The sequence below is a fragment of the Taudactylus pleione genome, unplaced genomic scaffold (assembly GCF_031769625.1).
Source record: "Taudactylus pleione unplaced genomic scaffold, aTauple2 ptg000711l, whole genome shotgun sequence".
NCBI classification, from domain to species: Eukaryota; Metazoa; Chordata; class Amphibia; order Anura; family Myobatrachidae; genus Taudactylus; species Taudactylus pleione.
In genome coordinates, this window is record NW_028285113.1 from 4,838,159 (window position 1) to 4,860,219 (window position 22,061).

Genomic DNA, 22,061 nt, shown 5'->3' on the forward strand with positions numbered 1-22,061 from the left:
ATCGACCAGCGTATGAACTGCTCGCTATTCTTGTGGTTGGTTTTTGCTACCACAATCTTGCGAGCAGTCCTGACTATAAAATAACCCAGTAACGTGGTCAATGACGCTGCTGTATTAATTATGCACACCCATAAAACGCCCGTTTTGACCTTTAAGCACGCCTGCATTCGGATCTCCACTCCCCATTTTCAAGCACCTTCCCCTGTTACCACCCACATACGCCTCATTCTGTCACTCAAAATAGCAGGCACTCGCTATATTGCGAGCACATGAATTTCGGCCGCACTGACTGGTTCGCGCATGCGTATAACGATCCGTACGCATGCGCAGATGTGCGAACATCGCTCGGAACGAGCGTACTGCCGCTAGCGAGTGGCTCTGAATGAGGGCCTAAGTCACCTATGCTCAACCATGGGCATCTCTAAAACCTGAACTGTTGTGGAGCCTTGAGGACCACGTTTGGGAACCTCTGTTTTACATACATGTCATACATGTACCTGTGTTACAGAATCAGCGGATCTCTGCTGCTTATAAACGTTCAACATTGTTTTAGAATGGGATGGGATTTATTTGTTAGCACAAACGCTGCTTTGATGCTTCAGCTATTTGTTTTACAGTGTATGTGTGACAGGCTGGGGTGTTCTACATTCATATTAATGGATATTGACGTTTTTTTCCTACTGCGGATGCGGCAGTGGCGTAACTTCATCCCAGGTGCCCGGAGGCAAGATAAATGTTGGTGCCGCCCCCCCAAACTAAAATGTACCACCCCCCAGCACCTATGCCAGTCCCAGCTGCCGCCGCCCCGCTTATGCAGTTCCTTTTGTATAATGCCCCACAGTAGTGGTCCCCCTATGCAGTGCCTGCCTATGTAGTGCTCCCCAATAATGGTCCCCCTATGCAGTACCTCCAGTAGTGAGCCCCCGGTAGTTGCCCCCAGTAGTGAGCCCCCTGTAGTGAGCCCCCTGTAGTTGCCCCCAGTAGTGAGGCCCCTGTAGTTGCCCCCAGTAGTGAGCCCCCAGTAGTGAAGCCCCTGTAGTTGTCCCCAGTAGTGAGGCCCCTGTAGTTGCCCCAGTAGTGATCACCCTGTAGTTGCCCCCAGTAGTGAGCCCCTGTAGTTGCCCCCAGTAGTGAGCCCCTGTAGTTGCCCCCAGTAGTGAGCCCATGTAGTTGCCCCCAGTAGTGAGGCCCCTTTAGTTACCCCCAGTAGTGAGGCCCCTTTAGTTGCCCCCAGTAGTGAGGCCCCTGTAGTTGCCCCCAGTAGTGAGCACCCTGTAGTTGCCCCCAGTAGTAAGCCCCTGTAGTTGCCCCAGTAGTGAGCCCCCTGTAGTGTAGGCCCCTGTAGTTAACCCTAGTAGTGAGGCCCCTGTAGTTACCCCCAGTAGTGAGCACCCTGTAGTTGCCCCCAGTAGTGAGGCCCCTGTAGTTGCCCCCAGTAGTGAGCCCCTGTAGTTGGCCCCAGTAGTAGGCCCCTGTATTTGCCCCCAGTAGTGAGCCCCTGTAGTTGCCCCCAGTAGTGATGGCCCCCACCGCGCGCACACACAAAAAAAACAAACAAACAAACACTTACCTTTATCCCCGCTCCAGTGCTGCTGCCGTCCATCCCCAGCGTCCGCTCCTCGGCACTATGGGAGTGACGTCATTACGTCACTCCCATAGTGCACTGCGGGACCCGGAAGACGGAGCCCACTCCTGAGCTCCGTCCCCGGGGTCCACTCCTCGGCACTATGGGAGTGACGTTATGACGTCACTCCCATAGTACACTGCGGGACCCGGAAGACGGAAGGAGTTCCGTCCTCCGGCTGCTGCCGGGGGTTTGAATAGGAGCCGGGCGCCCGCTGGTAACACACTCAGCAGGTGCCCGGCAAATAGAGGGTGCGGGGGGTGCGACCGCACCCCTTGTACCCTCCGTAGTTACGCCAATGGAGGTGGAGCGCCGATCAGCAGCGCTCCTTCTCCATGCAGCTCCCGGGGACAATGGAGCCAGGTGCCCCCTTCAGGGCTGACACCCGGCGGCAAATGACCATTGTCTCCGGGAGTTCCGCCACTGGAATGCGTCTAAGTCACACAGGCATGCATCCAGGAGAGTCGCAGTTGTGATTGAGACAAATATCTTGAAAATGTATAGGGCGTTCCCGGGCAGTGACTAGAAGGTATGTGGGAGGTGGCTCAAGGTGGGTACACACGGTACGATGAAGGTAACGGTCCAATCTCGTTAATTACTTCCCTTGAACTACTGAACACTCCCGGACAAACGATGCATACACATGGAACGATTGTACAAATTATGTAGCTGGGTCGTTAATGACTGCAAATCGTTAACGAAATATGGTTTGGCAGTAAACAACCTCTCATCTGCATCTTCTGCGGAGCCACGCGCACCCAAAAAGGTGGCGTGGCCTAACATAAAGGAACGTGGCCTCGAAGTAACTCCCGATCACATCATTCTGGAGGCGTGCCCAGCATCCATGGAGATGCTGGGCTGCCCCCGGAGACTAGTGCCCGCAGGAGAATGTCACACTGCAGCACCCGGCTCCTATCACTGAGGAGGAGCTGGCATTTCGGTGTCTCCCCCTCCGGGGGTAACACCCAGGTACGGCCGGCACCCCCGTAGCGACGCAACTAAGGCGAACACACAGAGATGGTCCTTCTTACTGTCTTATTATAGGCGTGTCGCGTGCATGTTACTGACCTGGCTGAGAACTCAGAAGCACAATCTCTTACTCTGGAGGCCGTACTCTGATGAACGATCTGCACCCAGCATGGGGCTGGTGCAAATTTGGATGGGGCGCCCAATAGTAGCGTCTAAAGATGCTGAAAGTGGGCATCTCAGTATTTGCACAAGCAGGCGCACGGCTGTACACCAGGGAAGGGCTTGTAGCGCTATTTGCATAAAGTCTCAGGAGCAATACCGACAAAAAGACGCACGTGGATCCAACACCTAATCGGGACCTTAGTGCAGTACTTCCCATAGACTGTAATGATACTGTATGTGCTGCTTTTTATTAACAGATAAAACACAGCTTCCAATATGCTGGCAGGAGACCGCCCTTACCCAGCAAGAACTTAAGCACAGATGAAAATCCAGAGCTTGATTCTGAGCCACGCGCCAGCTACGTATGCGGCTGCCCCTAGCGAATATCCGCAAATTGCGCGCGTACCATAGCTATATACTAATCTTTGCATATCTCCAGGCGACTCTGAGTCGGACGGATCTCGCCTGATGTCTCCATCTGTGAAATGGTTGTTTCTTCGTGGCAAAAATGTGGACGAACACACGTGTCATGGGCGTGTAGGCGAGTCCAGTCCTATGCTAGGCGAGTCCTATGTCGTTGGGGCATCTGTTTCAGATGGATCTCTTGCACCCATGGGGTACAGTAGGTGTAAATGTAGATGATGATGATGACGACTGCGGATGGAGGAACTGTAGGCGGTGCGGCTATGTGCATAAGGTGCCAATAGCCACATTAGGATGTGGTTCCAAATCTGGTGGCAGCGGCCATCCGGACTTGCGGCCGTTTGCTTGCCACACAGAGTCAGGCCCCCGATGTGGTTGTGGATTGTCGCTGATGAGATTGTTGTAATGATTGTTTTATTTTTCTCCATAGGTGACTCCTATAGCAGCAGCCCAACCAGCACCCCTATGGGCAGCATCGAGTCACTATCTTCACATTCCTCCGAGCAAAATGTCAACTCGCGGTCTGCATCATCCCCACTGAGAGACAAAAAGGGAGGTGGCATCCCGTGGGTCACCTCCACACCCTCCTCTAATGGTCAGAAGAGCTCGAGCCTTTGGACTACAAGCCCCGAGTCCAGCTCCAAAGAGGATGCCTCAAAAACGGACGTGGAGTCAGACTGTCACAGTGTGTCATCTCTGACCAGCCCTGGGAATATTTCTCCTCCGATTGATCTGACCAAAAAGGGACCCTATGAGCTGTCTGGGCTGAAACGCTCCGCCGCGTCCTCCCTTCGCTCCTTACCTTCCACAGAAGGTAGGTTAGTCATCCGGGTAAATGCTTGCTCAAATAATGTACACATCATTCACCAACAAGTAGTAAGATATCTTTATGGATATGTAATTGCTCTTTGGAGTACTACAACAACGTTTTTCTTTTGACTAAAGCTACAGAGAACCGACCCCACTTGCAGTGAAAGGATCCCATTGTCAGACTATTTCATAGTTCCATTGCATTTGCACAGGTCCTACATGTACACGCCCACATGTCACTGGCCACACCCACACATCACCAATCACACTTCACAATAAGCCCTTGAGCATTTTCAGCCCCAGGCCCATGTGGCTCTTAATGCAGGCATTGGGGCAGTACGTGGAATTATATTTAGTCAACCACTTCTGCTGCCTCTTTACTATGCCAAAGCCATGAACTGGAGGGCTAATCAGTGTTTTTTAACGAGTCGTCAGGTTTATATGGGACATTATATCATGCATACATCAGTGCTTCCAGTACTCGACCTCAAGGTACCCCAACAGTCCAGGATTTAAGGATATCCATATTTAAGCACAAGTGACTTAATTAGTACCTCATTCAGTTTGCTTATACCATCTGTGCACAAGCATGGACTGTAAAACTGGAACTGTTAGGGTGCCTTGAGGTCCGAGTTTGGGAAACCCTGCCATACAGTACATAAAATCTCAAAGCTTGCACATTAGAACGATATCGGCACGATTTGCCGTATTGGAACGACAAATCGAGTATGCGTATATGTGTATGCACAATTGCGCGCTTCCGCGACGGCATATGATCGTTTGATTGACCATGCTGCAAGGTCAAATCAAACAATATTGTGTGTACGGCTGTGCATTTTAATGATGGACAGAACGAGGTATCGGTCCATCGTTGATTAAATTGTGTAGTGTGTAGAGCCAATCTGTGATGGTCCGGGGCGAGGGGAAATCGCCCTAACCATCTGCACGATTAGCCGTCGTCGTATTGTAACACAAATACAAAGAATTACACTTATTTATTTTTAAATAAATCAGCTCCCATCACTCATGGGGTTTCTATGACGGGTACTGCTGTAGTTCCTGATGCACTTACTTGTAGAGGTCAGTTTTCCAGGATTCAGTAATCAGCAATCAATGGAAGTTACCCATCATGCTGATTGGGTGGCCGCTGTGCCGTCCAATCAGCAGCTTGCCTCACTGTACGAGTAAAGACTTTTATTGTTACTTCTCAGCAGCTTCACATCTCACAAGCTATAATCCCTAACTGAGTGCAATGTTGTCATAAGATTAAAATGATAAGGATCGTGGAAGTATAGTAAAAGGCCAAAAAACGACTATCAATAGCAGAGCTACTATTGCATGGAAAGACCTTTTTAATTGGCTCATTCGAGGGCCACACCACCGTCCAAGCCAAACTCGGCCCAGAATTTGCAAAATGTTATTATATATATTGGATGGTGAATCACACACATATCAAACATCTTTTATACTATATGGATATAGGGCCTGATTCTATAGAGGACACGGTTTTGGATCCTCACGCAGATTCCCGATAATCGGGACGTCCATATGCATGTATATACCAGGATCTGTCATTTGTGCCTTAAGGGTCTATTTACTAAGCAGTGTTAGGAGACAAAGTGAAAAGTGATAAGGTGCCAGCCAATCAGCTCCAACTGTCATTTTTCAAACACAGACTGTGAGATGACAGTTGGGAGCTGATTGGCTGGTACCTTATCACTTTCTTATCACTTTTCACTCTGTCTCCTAACACTGCTTAGTAAATAGACCCCTGTGTGGTATAATTGTTACACCCCACCATATTCTGTTCTCATTGTCTCCAGCTGATTTTACATGGAGCTCGCAGTATAGGCTCCCTCTGCTGCTAGTCCTCAGTAGCTGCATTGGCTGCTACTGTATATCATTACTTTTGCCTTACATTTTCTACATTTCTTTTAAATAGTTTGGTACAGATGTGTCCACATACATCTATCCTCCATGCGCTACAAGTGGCCCCACACATGACGCGGGAGCTCCGTGTGCCTCTGACATGTGAAATGCTACGTTACAGGGTCAGCGGCTATAACACTGTAACGTAGCATTTCGCATGCAGATACACCCGCAGTCGCACACAGGACATAGGCATGCTGCATATCATTTTAATCAGCAGAAGCTGCTTGTCCTATCTATTCGCATCACTGTGTGAATAAGACGCATTTGATGGTAAAAAGTAGCATGGAAGACGTTCAGCCACCGAGTCAAGGCATGGTGCGTTTAGAAGTGCTGTTTATCGCGCAAGGAGGCTAGATGTATGAGGACACATCTGTAGTATTTTGAATAATGGTAATTTGAATTTGCTGCTACATTTGCTACAGGTATTAAAAGTCGAAGTCCTTCTACTCAGAGCTTATCATCTATTGACGCCACAAAGGTTTATCCGGATTTACCTCCTAAGGTTATGAGAAGAAGGTTGGACACGGGTTCCAGTAATGGCTACCAGAGACCAGGATCAATGTGAGTATTCTACTTCTGCTTGTGTGGTTATATGTCCTCTGTATGGCCTGTTTTACAGTGTAGTATAATCATAAGTGGACCAAGTAGCATATCTATAATTGGTGCACATGGGCCAGGGGGGCCCAAACCACGCACCCTGTAACCATGTAGTTTAATAATGACTTCTCCATTGTCCTATGGTGACAGTGAAGCCGCTGCAAAAATCACCAGGAAATTGGTGTGTCGGCCATTTTCCAGGTGATCTGAGCATGTGCAGTAGAAAAATTGCCAAGAAAATGGCCGTTATACCAGTTTCCCGGCAACCTAAATATGTGCAGTAGACTCTAGCACACCACCAGAGTCTACTCGCTTGTGTCACCGGCTGGAGAAGAGGGGACCCTGACAGAGAATACACACAGGCCCCCTAGTAACTTAACACGCCTCAGAGTGGATCTGTTACCTACACAAGACATAGGTAGCCATTTTGTGGGCAGTATGCAGCGGATATGCTAGTGACCAATGACATAGTATTACTTACCTCTCCAGAGTCCCACGTCGGAGCAGGGATCCGGCACTGTAAAAACGACTGGAAAATGGCCACCGTGGCCATTTTCCCGTCGTTTGCGCAGTACAGGGAAAATGGCTGCTGTGGTCATTTTCCCGGTGACCTGTGCATACTCTATAGACTCTGGGCGCACTCTAGTGCCCAGAGTCTATTACTCTAGCACTGGCCGCGCACAGCTCAGTGCACTGCCGGCCGCCGGACAGAGAGTATGGGGCCCGTGTTGGAGACTGCACACGGGCCCTCTCCTCTCTAGAAACACCACTGCAGGGACGTCACTGATGTACTACCTGACAGCTATTCATAAGGTCTGACTTATTTTCATGAGGTAATAAGTCTCAGCCATTTGATAGGCTATATCGTCATCCCCTCTTATTGTGTTGGCAGGCCCACTTTAATGATGTCATAGATATAATTTGCTAAATATTCAATTGTGTGCAATGTGTATTCTAATTCCTATCACACTCCTACATATCCCCCTACACTACAACTAATTTCTAATCTGTGATAAATATACCTGATGTTTTTAGCAGGGGCTGTGTTTTCCCCCCACAGGGTGGCTGCTAAAGCTCAGCTTTTTGAGAACGCTGGATCACCAAAACAATCAACTCCTGGACGGTAAGGTTCAAATGCAATATGGATCCTGGGGAACAAAAAGTACAATCTGTGGATTAAATTGTGTCACAACTGGACTGGTGCTAAAAAAGCAGTCTGTATTCATATGGATGTATTGTTCTGGGTCCCTTCCTTCAGCACCGTACCCGGATATTTCAGCACCCAGGGCAGGGTATGCCAGATAGGACCCCCAGTTATTCATGGCACCTCAACAACACGTGCAGTTAGGTGATTAGATTAGGGACCGTTGCAGTTGGGGCAGGTTGTGGCTTTATGCCCTGGGCTGACCGACCGGTCTCACTGCCAGAGCCGTAACCAGACTTTTTGGTGCCCTGGGCCAGAAAGAGTATTAGCACCCCAACCCCTATTTTTCAAATAGGGACAAAAGACGAGCACCTGAAAAGGGGGGGTGGTGGCCTCATGGGCTGCCATCAGAAATTGTGGGGCTGATAGTTCCATGCATAAGGTGTCTGACTGCCATGTGAGAGGTGATGGGTTTGAGCCCTGATTATGACAGTATTATGAAATGCGTGTGTCAAATAAGAGAGGATGCGACTGTAGGTGCTTAGGTAGGTGGCCAGATGGAGAGGGAGTCAGTCAGGGAGGAAATAGGGGCAGCCAGGATAAAAGGAAAGGAAACTACAAGTGAGAATAATTATAAACAGAAAATTGATAGGCCCGAGCAGTGCCCTCTGCCCTGCGGTGCTCTGTGCCATGGCACATGTCGCATCACCCTAGTTACAGCCTTGCTCACTGCCTCCCATGCATTGTTGCACCACTGAATAAGTTACACTGTCCTACAGATATATCCTTCTACACTGTGGCCTCAGTTGTGCCAAATAGACCCTCTCGCATACCTCCCAACTTTTTCCCCCGGGGAGTCGGGACTCACGCACGGCGGAGGAGCGCGCACCCGAAAAAGGGGGCGTGGACTGACCGTAAAGGGGCGCCCCGTTTACATCACTAAGGGGCGTGCTGGGCATCTCCGAGATGCTGGGCTGCCCCCGGGCTTCCCCCCCCCCGTACTATGAATAGATGCTGTGCGCATGCACACAGCATCTATTCTTACTCTGCATACCTGCTGCTCTACATAGCAGAGCAGCGGTGTATGCTTCCCCCAACTTCCCCACCAACCACGGGACACTGTGGCCCGTGGGCGGGACAGCGGGACAGTCCCGGAAAAACGGGACTGTCCCGCTTTATGTGGGACAGTTGAGAGGTATGCTCTCGGCAGACCAGGTACCGGACGTGGCTGCGTCAAGCTTCTTTCTCACTCAAAATGTGCGTCTTATTTACATAATTAAAACAACCGGGAGCGACAAAACTACATTGGTAGATTACACTGATCAATTTGACGTGTGTCATTTTTACCTCTGTGTGCGGCGGACCCTGAATTGTGTAAGAAGGACTCCAATGTGAGCGGCTTTGTCTTTTCCTCATGCCGAGTCCTGTTGTGCTTAATCTGTGACTTTGCACGTGTGTTATACCAGCTCCTCTGCGGTTAAAGTCACAGCCTAGGGTCTCTGGTATACTGTGAGAAAATACGGTACGGCCACTAGTCTCAGAGGCGCCGGGCGTCTCGCGCCGTATGGTGTATAGACGCTAGTTATATGAGGACACATCTGTATGTTACTGTATATGATGTAGTTACTTCTGGTGGAGTTAGTGGTCAGAAACAGTTAATAAGACACACAGGAAATTACACTCACAAGCAAAACCAAATCTTTAATGTGTCTGACCACAATAAGCCAACAAGTCATGGGAAATATGTCCAAGTAGGTTGAAAGTTCCAGAAATAATTAATAATTGTTTACTTTCATAATTAAAAATATCCTCTGGGGCAATTTCTGTTCACCTTTAGGCTTAGAGCAAGAATAATATGGGAGCGAGGAAGTAATTCTGTTTTTAACGTTATATTATTTTTATTGATTATATATATATATATATATAATATATATATATATATATTTCAGAAGATATAGAGCGCACACTCGTGAGTAGTATAAAAGTAATAATTTTACTTATAATAAAAGTCACATGCATCTAAGTAATCAGCATATCACCACAGGAACAGGATTAAACGCACGGTCACCAGTAGCGCTACGGGGAGAGCCAGCGTCCTGTGTCCACATTTAATCCTGTGCCTGTTATACTGTGATATGCTGACTACTGTTTACTTTGATGGACGTGATTTTTATTACAAGTAAAATTATTGCTAATATACAGCTTACGAGTGTGCGCTCTATGGCCCTGATTCAGACCCGCTCGCTGCCGCTGGCAGCTCGCAGGGTCTGTGGGTGTTTTTTTTTTTCTCCAGACCACTCGCAAAGCTGTGGGTGTCCCACAGCTTGTGCGAGCGGCCAGGAGACCGTCGCAATTATCGCGACCATCGGGTTTGCAACGAGACCCTGATGTAGGGTTTCGGCTGCTGCATGCCCGAGTGGACTCCCTGCTCTAATAGTGATGTCAGTAGGTCCTCCCACAAATGCCAGGTGTTCCTAAGGGAACGCCTGCGTTTGTGCAGCCACCCGCCCATCCCGCCTACAAAACGGGGGGAGCTGTCACTCACCATCGACAGCCGCCCCGTCTTGTAGCTAGCCCCGCAGCGACTGAAGCTCAGTCACTCGTCGCGGCTTGCGCAAGCGCTCGTGAGATGCGGCGCATGCGCAGGGCCCAAACTTCGAGCCGCTTGCGAGCAGCTCTGAATTAGGCCCAATATCTTCTGTTCTATGTTTGGACTTACATTTGTGATATATATATATGTTTATATACTGTGTGTGTGTATGTATATGTATATATATATATATATATATATATATGCTATTTTTCAGCAGGAACCCAATTCCTGAACGTCTTATTGACTATGATGTACTGTCCTGGCCAAAATGTATTTTCCATAAGATAAGCTTTACTTTCAAATCTTGAGTGCCTTTTATATATATATATATATATATTTATAATATATATGTATAAAAATTACAGACGCTGATTGGTTTTATCACTCTTCCAGTCTGAATTCGTTTTGTACTCTACCACATAAACACGACATCTCTGCGGGCTATAACCGTCCAGATTATCTGGCCATAGTTAGGCAAATACTATAACTTTTTTTGAGGCTGAAACAAATTACAGAATAAATGCATTTTGTCCCAGACCAATAAACAGCCAAGCAAAATGAGGCTGCATTACAGTAAATGACCAGTAGAGGTCAGCATAAAGCCAATGTAAAATGATATCATTACAGTGTAAGATAAGTAAACAGATCATTAAATTGGGTACTTGTGTACTTTACAGAGAACCCAAGTGTCCTACACTCATTATTATTATCAATCATGGTAATGTCTAAATCCCCTTCACGGAGAGGACCCTGACGTCATCAGCCAGTGTACAGTGTCATTCCCTACCATCCAAGTGGGCGTGGAGGAGGAATATTACCTTGTGGCGAGCGTAGCCAGCAACCGAGCCCGAAGCGTGGCGAGCCCGCGAGGGGACAACTTTCTTCTTTAGGTGGGGATAACTTTCGGTACTTGTGTACGTAAAGTACACAAGTACCATTTAAAACATTTATTGGGTTCTCTCTGCAATGAGTCCGTAAAGTACACAAGTACCTAAAATTGTACGTACAAATTTAAAGATGAGCGAAATCAACTAAACCGTTCTGTGGATTATTCATCTCATTCCACATATGGCTATCCCAGCCTCACTGCAGGACATACTTACCTACTTTTGCAAAAGCATTTCAGGGAGATTGTGAAAGCATCACCTATGAGAGCGGCAGTAAAGGGGTGTGTCCTACTACATCTGAGAGGCGTGTCCTAATCCTGACTTACATCCACATGTAAATGAGCCCCAAAGCAGTTAGTAAGATCTACTTCTTAATGAATACACACTGATACATTTTAGAAAATGCATGTAGCCATAGGGATCATTGTGCTAGTATGCTGCAGGATGGATTGCCTACAAATTTCTCAAAATGCTAATTTATAAATACAGCATGAAATGGAATCACACAGAACATTAAGCAAAAGGGAAAAATGACAATTATTTATTACACAGTAGTATATCTCAATTCTGCACCTTTGTGGAGTGTCCTGTTCTGCCACAAAACTCCATCTGCTCTAAATGTTGATGCAAATAGACAAATGCCCTCGACAATGGAATCGGTGGCGTTGCCGTGTCAAAATGGGACTTTTTTATTTATTCATTTTTTTTAAATGCTTCATTTTTCTGCCACATGTTGTGGAGACAGGATGGTTGGGATGTATAAAATACCATCACGTTTGAATTGCTCATGTGATTCAATTAGTTTTTAAAGGGATTGTGAGGATTTTTGTGTACGCTTTTCAGACTCTTGTTGTGTATCCACTGCCTACAGAAGAGTCTTGCACAGCAATCAGTCTTTAGGAGTGATGTCTCTTGCACTTTTATCCGAGGTACGCTCTGGACTGTAGAACCAGTGGTTACACATTCTTATGTTTTGCATTGGAGTGAAAACTGTCAAGAGATTTAAGGTGATGGATAAAACAAATACCAACGTTAATGATTTCCATATCTCATCTGTACCAATTTTGACGGCCGCAGAGGAGAGATGGAATCTCGCTTAGAGATCTGTGCAGAGTATGGGGACTTTTTAGCAAAGGATCAGGACAAGGAAAGTAGACTTTTCCTTATCACTGTATGGCCTCTAGGTGGCGTCACAACCCATAACTCTTGTGCCCCCAACACCACTGCTGCTGTTTACAGGAAGTGGGGGTACTGCAGTGTCAACGAAAACACTGGATGAGCAACATTACGTCTCTTATTCAGTGTGTTATCCACCTCAACCATTGGTGACCTAGGTTTGCCTAAAGCGTCTCTCTGCACTGTGCTGCGTTTTCCCATAGAGAACAAAGGAGAGATACTTGTGCGCACATAGACTCATGTACCCTTTATATATAAACCTTTGCAGCATCAATACACTCAGGGGGGAATTCAATTGTTTTTCAGCACCCGATCTCCCTTCTAAAGTGACCGAGAGTTATTCAATTGTTGATGCTAATGGAAGTGAGTTCCGGGGGCACCCATTTTTTATACTCGCACCCTCCTGAGGTGGTGAGCAGAAATCAGAGAAAAGTCTGGCTTTTGGGCGCCCAAACTGCCATTTGGGCAGTGCGCCCATTACTTTGATTAAAATAATTCCACACCCAAGACGTGGCTTTTCTGGTTTTCCTTTTATCACGAGCAAGAACTGCTGCCACTGGTGGCTGATTTACGCATCTTCATCATCAACATCCTCATTAGCGTCAGATAGGACACATATTTTCCCCTCATCCTCCTTTTGCACTTCCTCCACACTATCATCCTCATTTTCTACTATTTCACCATCTAATACTAGTACAGCCGTCATGGCGTCAGTGATCCACTGTGAAACTGGGTGACAGTTGTTATTCTTACTTCCTCAATCAAAGGACTGTTTAATAGTAAATTGTTTTTTTAAATTATTACTAGTGGTGGTCTTCTTGGTACCTTTCTGGGATGAAGATCCACCCCCAGCATCAGCAGCAACAGGCGTAGCACTCAAGGATCCTTCTGAGGAATCATGGACAGGAGAGGAGTCAGTCATGCTTATGAAATTGGATGCAGCAGGACTACTTCCTATCATGATTGAGGATGTTGATGATGCAGGTGTTGATAGTGGAGATTGCAGGTGCTTGGATCTAACAGAGAGAAGGGAGCAGCTAGGTGATGCTGGACTGATTTACATTTTTAGCCAAAGTTTCTGAATTTTGCAAACACTTTGTAATTTGCTGAATGCGCTGCAAGTGACGTAATAGGGAGGAGGTTCCTAGATGGTTAAGGTCCTTAACTCTACTCACTCTTGCTTGGCAAACATTACAGATGGCTTGACAACTGTTGTCCAGATTTGGGAGGAAATAATTCCACACGAGAAGTGGATATTTTTGTCTATTGCCCCGGCATGACAACAGGCTTTTTCATACCATGGGTAACAACTGTTGTTTACACAAACAACATCCTCGATATCAACATCCTCATCATCATCATCCTTGTTAGTGCCAACTACAGAAATATCCTTCTCATCTTCGTGGTGTAATTCCACAGAAGCATCCTCGATTTCTACGTCAGCATGTTGACTTGTGCTGCTCATCTCCACATTTGCAGAGTGCACACAAATAGCGGAAGGAGGATTCTCTTCAAGTACAGTATTAGAAAGGTCAGGCTCACACATGAAACCGTGGACACACTTGGACTCTCCTTGGGAATCCGTGACTTTTTTGAGGACACAGTTGGTCCATGTGCCTTAGTGATTTTTATTTTTTGACACTTCTACAGGGAGAAGGGCTTACATCATCATAAGATGCAGAACCACCAGTCATAAATAAAGGGCAAGGTCTTTTCCTTTCCTTGCCACTTTGTGTAGTAAATGGCATATTGCCAATTTTTTGTTTCTCTACAGCTAACTTAACTTTTAATTTTTATTTCTTTAACACTGTAAAACATTGGTTGTTTGATTTTAAATGCCCTGACTTAAGCCCTTGGGCACCGGCCTTCGTGGATGACGTTGACGGCCTTGCATCGTCGTCATGACTGCTGGCAGCAGCTGCAAGACTGGTATGTGGTTACTGCTCTCCTCTCATTTGATCGTCCTCCATATCAACAAACTTACATTGCGGTCTGCCCGGCAGCAGCCCCATGATGAACAACACAGACAGTACCCCTTCTTTATGGACAACAAAGCACCACTGCCGAGTGCGGACAGACCACCTGCAGAGTCACACATATGTGGACGATAAACTGCAGCAGTTACTCCGAACAATAATAGCGCAGTTAAGTTGAAATGCACACACACAAACAAATAGCACTTTTAATTTTTTTAACACTGGGGAAGAGCACCCCTGAACGAGGCAGCAGTCTCTTGATGAACAACACAGACAGCACCCCTTTTTTATGGACAACAAAGCACCCCTGCAAGTGCGGACAGACCACCTGCTGAGTCGCAAATACGTGGACGATAAACTGCGGCAGTGTAACCGAACAATAATAGTGCAGCTAAGTTGCTTAACACAAAAAAAATAAAAAAACACACACAAAAAAAGAGAGAAAAAGACAGCATGAGGATGACGTTTTGCCTCGTTTTAAGATCCGAGTCAGGCGGGAAAACCCGAGCCGGTCTTGGATCCAACTCGGAATTGCAATGTTCGAGAGGGTCCGGTTCTCTGAGAACCGTACCCGCTCATCTCTAGTTCTAATGCACATTAAATAATTTCCACATTCTTTTAATTCTGAACGGGTTAAGAAAAGAAGACTTTTGGAAAGTTCCCTGCTCTGCTGAAGACTATTCTACTGCAATATATGAATCATTCCAGTGGTGTTTCCTGATGCATCTAGAACACTGGGTACTTTCAATGCTGTAGTTACAGTTTAACAACTCTAGGAAATTCTGTTTTTTAATCATCGACATAAAACACAATGACGGCACAATGGAAGAGATTTGTGGTCAGAGCAATGTATGTTTTTAAATGGGAAGTTTCTAGTGAAGGGCAGATAAAGAAATGGACATTATTAGTTTTTGCATTATGTGTTATGTGTGTTATTATTTTGCTTTGCTGATGACCTGGTTTTCTTTTTTAGCCAAGCCAAAGCCATGTATTCTTGTAAAGCAGAGCACAGCCATGAACTATCGTTTCCCCAGGGGGCAATATTTAGTAATGGTAAGTCTCTGTTTCTAATTTGATGTACTTCTGAACATTATTCTATATTTTCATTTGTGATCAATCACGTGGTTACATTTTGCAAATATAACCCCTATCTATGCCTTTCTAAAAAGAGTGAAGAAAATACTTGCCCGCCTTAAACCTCTTGCCATATTCATGGCACCAGCCATTCTAAATCCTGTCACTGTGATGCTCTATGTATTGTATGGTAGTTACTGGGATGTCCTGTGCATCATATGGCGGTCATATACTGTAGGTAGAGGATGAATTCTATCTACTGAGGAGGGAGGCCGAGCAGAGTTTTTGCCTAAGGTGACAACCTAGCTTCACTCCTGACCTGTCTACAGACCCTGCCCTCCGCTGTATTGCATTGCCAGTGGAAAGAGGGAGACTTCCTGTGTAGAAGAAAATTTATCCTACACAAATTGCCCACCACCTCCAGGAGAAATCGCAGGATTTTTAGAGGGGGGTTTCCAAATGCATGATTTTACAGTGAGTATGGCCAGCCCAGAAGAGGGCATAATTAGCTCTTAACAAGCTATAGTCTGCCTCATACAAAGTGAATGTAATACTTTAAACATACCATAGTCAAATGCAGTAGGGATATTCAGCTGCCTGGAAACTTCCCTCTGACCCAGCCAGTGGCTCGAATGATTTCCACAAAATAGTATAAAATACGATTTTACTAGATCGGCGGCCACAGAACGCAGTGGGTTGATCTGAGCGTTCAGCCAGCACACTGGACTAGAGGGCAGCTGCCAGAAGGAAGAGACAGGTGTCTTACCATGAGAAGGGAGGATGTGCACTTAGAAAGCTCAGTTTTGCTTCCTTTTTGGTTATACTATGTATGTATATTTGTTAAGGGCTGCTTAACTTTCTCCTTTACAGCCTACAGTATACTATAGACCAATGTTTCCTAAACTTGGTCTTCATTATCACAATCGAAATATTAACATCAACTGTGTATCTTTTTAAGTGTGTCAGTCAGTAACGATTACACCTGTGCACCAACTAGGGGATCTGGAAAACATTCAGCCACCTCATGATAAGATGCCTGTATCTTCTTGCTGGTAGCTGTTCTTTGGTCTCTCTGATCCAATACACTGATTGAGTGCTCGGATCCACCCACACAGTAGACTTGGTAGAAGAAGCTTCTTCCACTGGGCATGTGCAGCATTTCCATTCCATCCCTAATACCACATGTTGTGGCCGCAGGTGTTATAAAATCATATTATATAATGCTGCTACTGTGGGGTCATGATTTATGCTGCTGACTGGGCCCCTATGCTCTATGCTTTGCTTGTGCAATCTCATTGGCCCATACCTAAACAGAACACAGATGTCTGTCAATCAATTACATCAGTGGGGGGGAGGGTTAGGGTACATACCGGCCCCTTTTGGGATACTTCACCATCGGGATTACAGCGTCGGTATATCATCCCCCTAAACTAAGGGTCTTGGACTTACAGTACTGTCTGCACAATCAGCCCTTGCTCCCATTACAGGTTTAAAAGCTCCATTGTTCAGAGTTGCATTGAACAGCAGATTTTCCATGCAGCATTCAGGCTGTAGTTCACATATTTTTCACATCTCTAATTTTAAACTGAACATTGGGCCTGATTCAGACAGTGGCGTAACTAGGGTGTTTGGAGCCCAGGGCAAGATGAAAAATAGAGCACCCTCCCAAGGGGCGTGACCACTGAAAAATAAGGGCGTGTCAACATGACACACCAGTTTTTCGTCACTCAGGGAACATTCCTTTCCATTCCATATGCACCTTAATGCCCCTAGTAGTAGTGCCCCTTATGCAATATCCCCAGGAGCAGTGCCCCCCCATAGTAGTGTCCCAGTAGTGCCCCTTATACAGTGCCTCCAGTAGTGCACCCTTATACAGTGCCCCAAGTAGTGGTCCCCCCTATGCAGTGCCCCCTGTAGTAGTCCACCATATACAGTGCCCCCAGAAGTGGTCCTCCCCTTTGCAGTGCCCCCAGTAGTGGTCCCCCCCCTATGCATTGCCCCCAGTAGTGGTTCCCCTATGAAGTGCCCCCAGTAGTGGTCCTCCCTATGCAGTTCCCCCAGTAGTAATACAGTGCCACTGGCCAGTAGTGCCCCTTACATAATACATATACACAGGCATACTCATACACAAAACACTTACCTGAATTCCAGCTTCTGCGCCCGCCGCCGTCCGCTCCTCCGTCCTCCCGCTTGACACTATGGGAAAGACGTCCCATCACCCACTGCGGGAGCAGGAAGGCGGAGCTCCAGCCCGGCTCTGGCTGTGGGTACAGCAGCCAATGAGAGTCTGTCTGATTCTCATTGGCTGCTAAAACACAAACACCACCGCCGGCTAGTATGCGGCGTTGTGTGTGTGTGTTACTGTGTAGTGCGGACCGCACTCACTCCGGTCCGTACTACACTGAATTTAACGGACCTGGACCGTGGCACCCAGGGAACGAGCCCCGGCCAACCTCCCCCTGGTTACGCCACTGGATTCAGAGTTGGGAATAAAAGAAATAGCAAGTAACTGTATACCCCGACAAACCATGTTGCAATATAAGGGGAGCAAATACATAAATTGTTTGCATGCAGGGTAAATACTGGCTGCTTTTGCATGTAGCCCACAAATGCTTGAAAACTTTATTTTTACACTGCAATTTATATGTCAGGCTGGACACGGCCCTCCCAAATCTAATGCCGTGTACACACTGGACGATATGCTCCATGAGCAATATCGTCTAGTGTTTCCCCTGCATCGCCAGGCTCAATGTCGTTAACGATATCATTCAGTGCCGGCACCCTCCCTCATCCCTGAACATGCTCAACCTGATGATATTGTCAAGTTGGCCTGCATGTTCAGAAGATTAAAGATATCATCAACGATTCATTGGAGCGTCTAGTGTGTACGTGGCATAACTCTCTCTGCACATTTTACATCTGCCCCAGCTACAGTACAGCATGGGTTTACCAAGATGCACAGTTATTTGCTCTATCTTACTCTATTCCCAAATCTGAATCAGCTCCAATGTCTGTATATACCCATTTGATGTATGATGGCAAAATATTTTCTTTTGCAGTGTATGTCTCCTGTGGCAATGAGCCATGGTTGCATAGAATCACATTGAATGCAATTTTTCTCTTTTGTCTAGTATACAGATCTGTGGAACCAGGCTGGCTGAAGGCAACCTACGAAGGCAAGACTGGATTAGTTCCAGAGAACTATGTTGTCTATCTCTGATGACATCAGTAGACAACTGTATCTTCATGGTATCCATGGTGACAAATGAGTAAACAATAACTGTATCTGATATGGATATGGTGATCAGAAGCTAATACAAGGTTGCAGTTCTTTGTAGGCTTTTGCGGTGTAAAGACTCATACTAATTGTCCAATGCTTAACTTGAGACTTCCTTTGAAGATTTTGCTTGGCACTTGGAACAACTTAATGGTTACATTATTAAATATACTTTTTCTGATGCCACGTTCATGTCCACAAGTGATCAGTGGCTGAAGAAATTTGGTACTCAATGGAGGACTTGCATTGACCACCGGTACACAACCCACCAACGTGTTGTCCAATTAAATGACCTTGGTGTGATGTTAGATTAATGGGTTGAGTGCATATCCTTTGTATTATCAATAATTTACATTTATGGTGACTATATTTTATTTTATCTTCACATTGTAACGATAAGTGGGTATTATAATGTGATTTTATGTGCCTTCGAGCCACTACTTGTTGCCCTCCATGAAGGCTTTAGGTATTGTTGTTTCAGATTCTGATTTAAATGTAAAAGAAAATCTGTATATATATTGCCTTAGGGATTCATACTGCTTTATTTTCTCACCTGTATTATGTTCTATGTATTCTATACGTTCCAACGCATTTCACTAATTTTAGTGTTCTTTTCCGGAGCAGTACGAGAACTTATTAATGATTTTACTTGGGAACATGAATGTTTCTGCCTGGAGGATGGAGACACCACTTTACACTTCACCGGTCAACTGCATAGAGTTTTGGCAGCCATTTTGTGAGCTGAGCCAATATGCTTTCTATTGCTGCCTAACAATTCACTAGAAAGTAGTTAAATCACTGAGGTTGATTGCCTCAGTGATGTCATTTCTTCCTAGTAGATGATAGGCTGCATTCTCTTCAAATGATCAACCTTGATTAATTCTACGGCACTGAAAATTTTCAACTTGCATTCATTATTCACGGTAAACACTAAATAATAATTTTAATGAAATGATTTCAATTAAATAATAATTTAAAATAATTCAAACTTTCAATCCAACTGAGCATCAGTACTATTGAACATAACCTCAGCCTACAAAATGGCTTCCTCTGCTATGTTTTGTAATTTCATGCCTCAATGATGTCATTAGATCTTGGTGAACAAAATGGCTGCCTCCACTCAGTACACTGAGAATTATTTAGTGTGCAATCTTGGGAGACTACTTGGGTCCCATTTCTCAGAAATACTCTAGAATTTGAAATGTATCATGATAAATGACTATTGTCAAAATATCTACTGATTGATTAGTAACACACACACACACACACACACACACACACACACACACACACACACACACACACACACACACACACACACACACACACACACACACACACTATTTATGTTGTGATCTGCACTCCCATGCTGAATAGAGGTAACTTCACTTTAGTTCTGAATTACAATATATCCAAAACTGCAACATTTTGGGACACCTCTGGGACATGTTTGCTCAAGTCCAGTGGTCCTTTGTCTTTTTTCAGTTCCAGATTAAGGGCCTCACTTATCAATGAGTTTTATAATACGCAACGAGTGATAAAACTCATTGCATATGATAATGGTGCTTCAGCCAATCAGATCCCAAGTGTCATTTGTCAAAGAGATGACAGTTGAGAGCTGATTGGCTGGAGCACCATTATCATACAGAATGAGTTTTAAAACTTTGCGTATGCTAAAATTTGTTGATAAGTGAGGCCTAGGGGTAAATTTACTAAAGTGAGAGATTTTAGAAGTGAGTTTTAAAGTGATGTTACCCATAGCAACCAATCAGATTCTAGCTATTATCTTCTAGAAGGTGCTAGTTAAATGTTAAGTAGAATCTGATTGGTTGCCATGGGCAACATCATTTTTAAAACTCACTACTAAAAACTCTCACATTAGTAAAAAGACCCCCTAGTATGAGAAGTAGGGATGTGCGCCGGACCATTTTTGCCGGATTTGGATTTGGTTCTAATTCGTCGTCCGGCTTTGGATTTGGATTTGGATTTGCCAAACTGCGGTGACTGGCTTTGGATTTGGATTTGGATTTGGATTTTTTTACAAAAATTGACAAAAAAAGCTAAAATCACATAAATTGGTCTTTTTTTTCTTCCTAGAGTATTATTAACCTCAATAACATTAATTTCCAGTCAATTTAGACCATATCACAGCTTATAATATTGTTTTCAACATTATTGGCCAAAGGTTGCAGTGAGCTGACTGGTTACTAAGCGACAAAGCAGCGGCACAACGACACAGACACCACAGTATAAAGCACATCTATGACACATTGCCACACAGCAGTGGCAGAAATGAAAAGTAGTGCACCCACCCAGTGGGGTACGGCCAGCAGAGTCACAGTACTTGTTTACAAAGTGGGCTACGGCCCTAGGAGTCACAGTGCACAATCTTATTAGCATTACACCGCACATAGGGCCTGATTCACATTACACCATAAAGTAGTGTCTCTTATTTATGTTACGACACACAGTAGTGCCCCTTTTACACAATGCCCACAGTAGTGACCCTTTTACACAATGCCCACAGTAGCGGTGTCCCTTACACAATGTCCCCCAGCAGTGGTGCCCCCTATGCAGTCCCCTTAGTAGTACGGTCCACTATGCAGTGCCCCCAGTTGAATGCTCCCCAGTAGTATGCCCCCCATTAGCAGGCCCCCCCAGTAGTATGTCCCCCATTAGCAGGCCCCCCCAGTAGTATGCCCCCCATTAGCATGCCACCCAGTAGTATGCCCCCCCAGTAGTATGGCTCCCCCAGTAGTATGGCTCCCCCAGTAGCAGGCCCCCCCAGTAGTAGGCTGCTCCAGTAGTAGCCCCCCCTGTAGTATGGGCCCCCCCTGTAGTATGGCCCCCCCTGTAGTAGGCCCCCCCAGTAGTATGGCCCCCCCCAGTAGCAGGCCCCTCAGTAGTATGGCCCCCCCAGTAGCAGACCCCCCCCAGTAGTATAGCCCCCCCCAGTAGCAGGCCCCTCTGTAGTATGGCCCCCCAGTAGTATAGCCCTGCCCAGTAGCAGACCCCCCCCAGTAGTGCAGACCCCCCCAGTAGTATAGCCCCCCCCCAGTAGCAGGCCCCTCTGTAGTATGGCCCCCCAATAGTGCAGATCCCCCCCAGTAGTATGGCCCCCCCAGTAGCAGACCCCCCCCCCCAGTAGTATAGCCCCCCCAGTAGCAGGCCCCTCTGTAGTATGGCCCCCCCAGTAGTATTGCCTCCCCCAGTAGCAGACCCCCCCCAGTAGTGCAGACCCCCCCCCCAGTAGTATAGCCCCCCCAGTAGCAGGCCCCTCTGTAGTATGGCCCCCCCCCAGTAGCAGACCCCCCCAGTAGTGCAGACCCCCCCCCCCCCAGTAGCGCCCCCGGACCTTTGACAAGTAAAAAAATAAAAAAAATAAAACTTACCTGTATCCCCGCTCCCGCGCCGTCC

The 22,061-nt window shown here is 46.2% G+C and overlaps 1 protein-coding gene across 1 annotated transcript in view; it reads left to right on the forward strand.

Moving 5' to 3' along the window:
* The window catches only part of ARHGAP42 (Rho GTPase activating protein 42), a 332,632-nt gene extending 312,458 nt beyond the window's left edge, over nt 1-20,174 (forward strand). Inside the window, exons 20-24 of the mRNA XM_088456728.1 lie at nt 3,609-3,992; nt 6,343-6,481; nt 7,578-7,640; nt 15,267-15,346; nt 18,499-20,174. Of these exons, the coding sequence (XP_088312854.1) occupies nt 3,609-3,992; nt 6,343-6,481; nt 7,578-7,640; nt 15,267-15,346; nt 18,499-18,587 (755 nt within the window). The 3' untranslated portion in view covers nt 18,588-20,174. The remainder of the gene's footprint in view (nt 1-3,608; nt 3,993-6,342; nt 6,482-7,577; nt 7,641-15,266; nt 15,347-18,498) is intronic.
* The last annotated feature ends 1,887 nt before the right edge of the window (nt 20,175-22,061 follow it).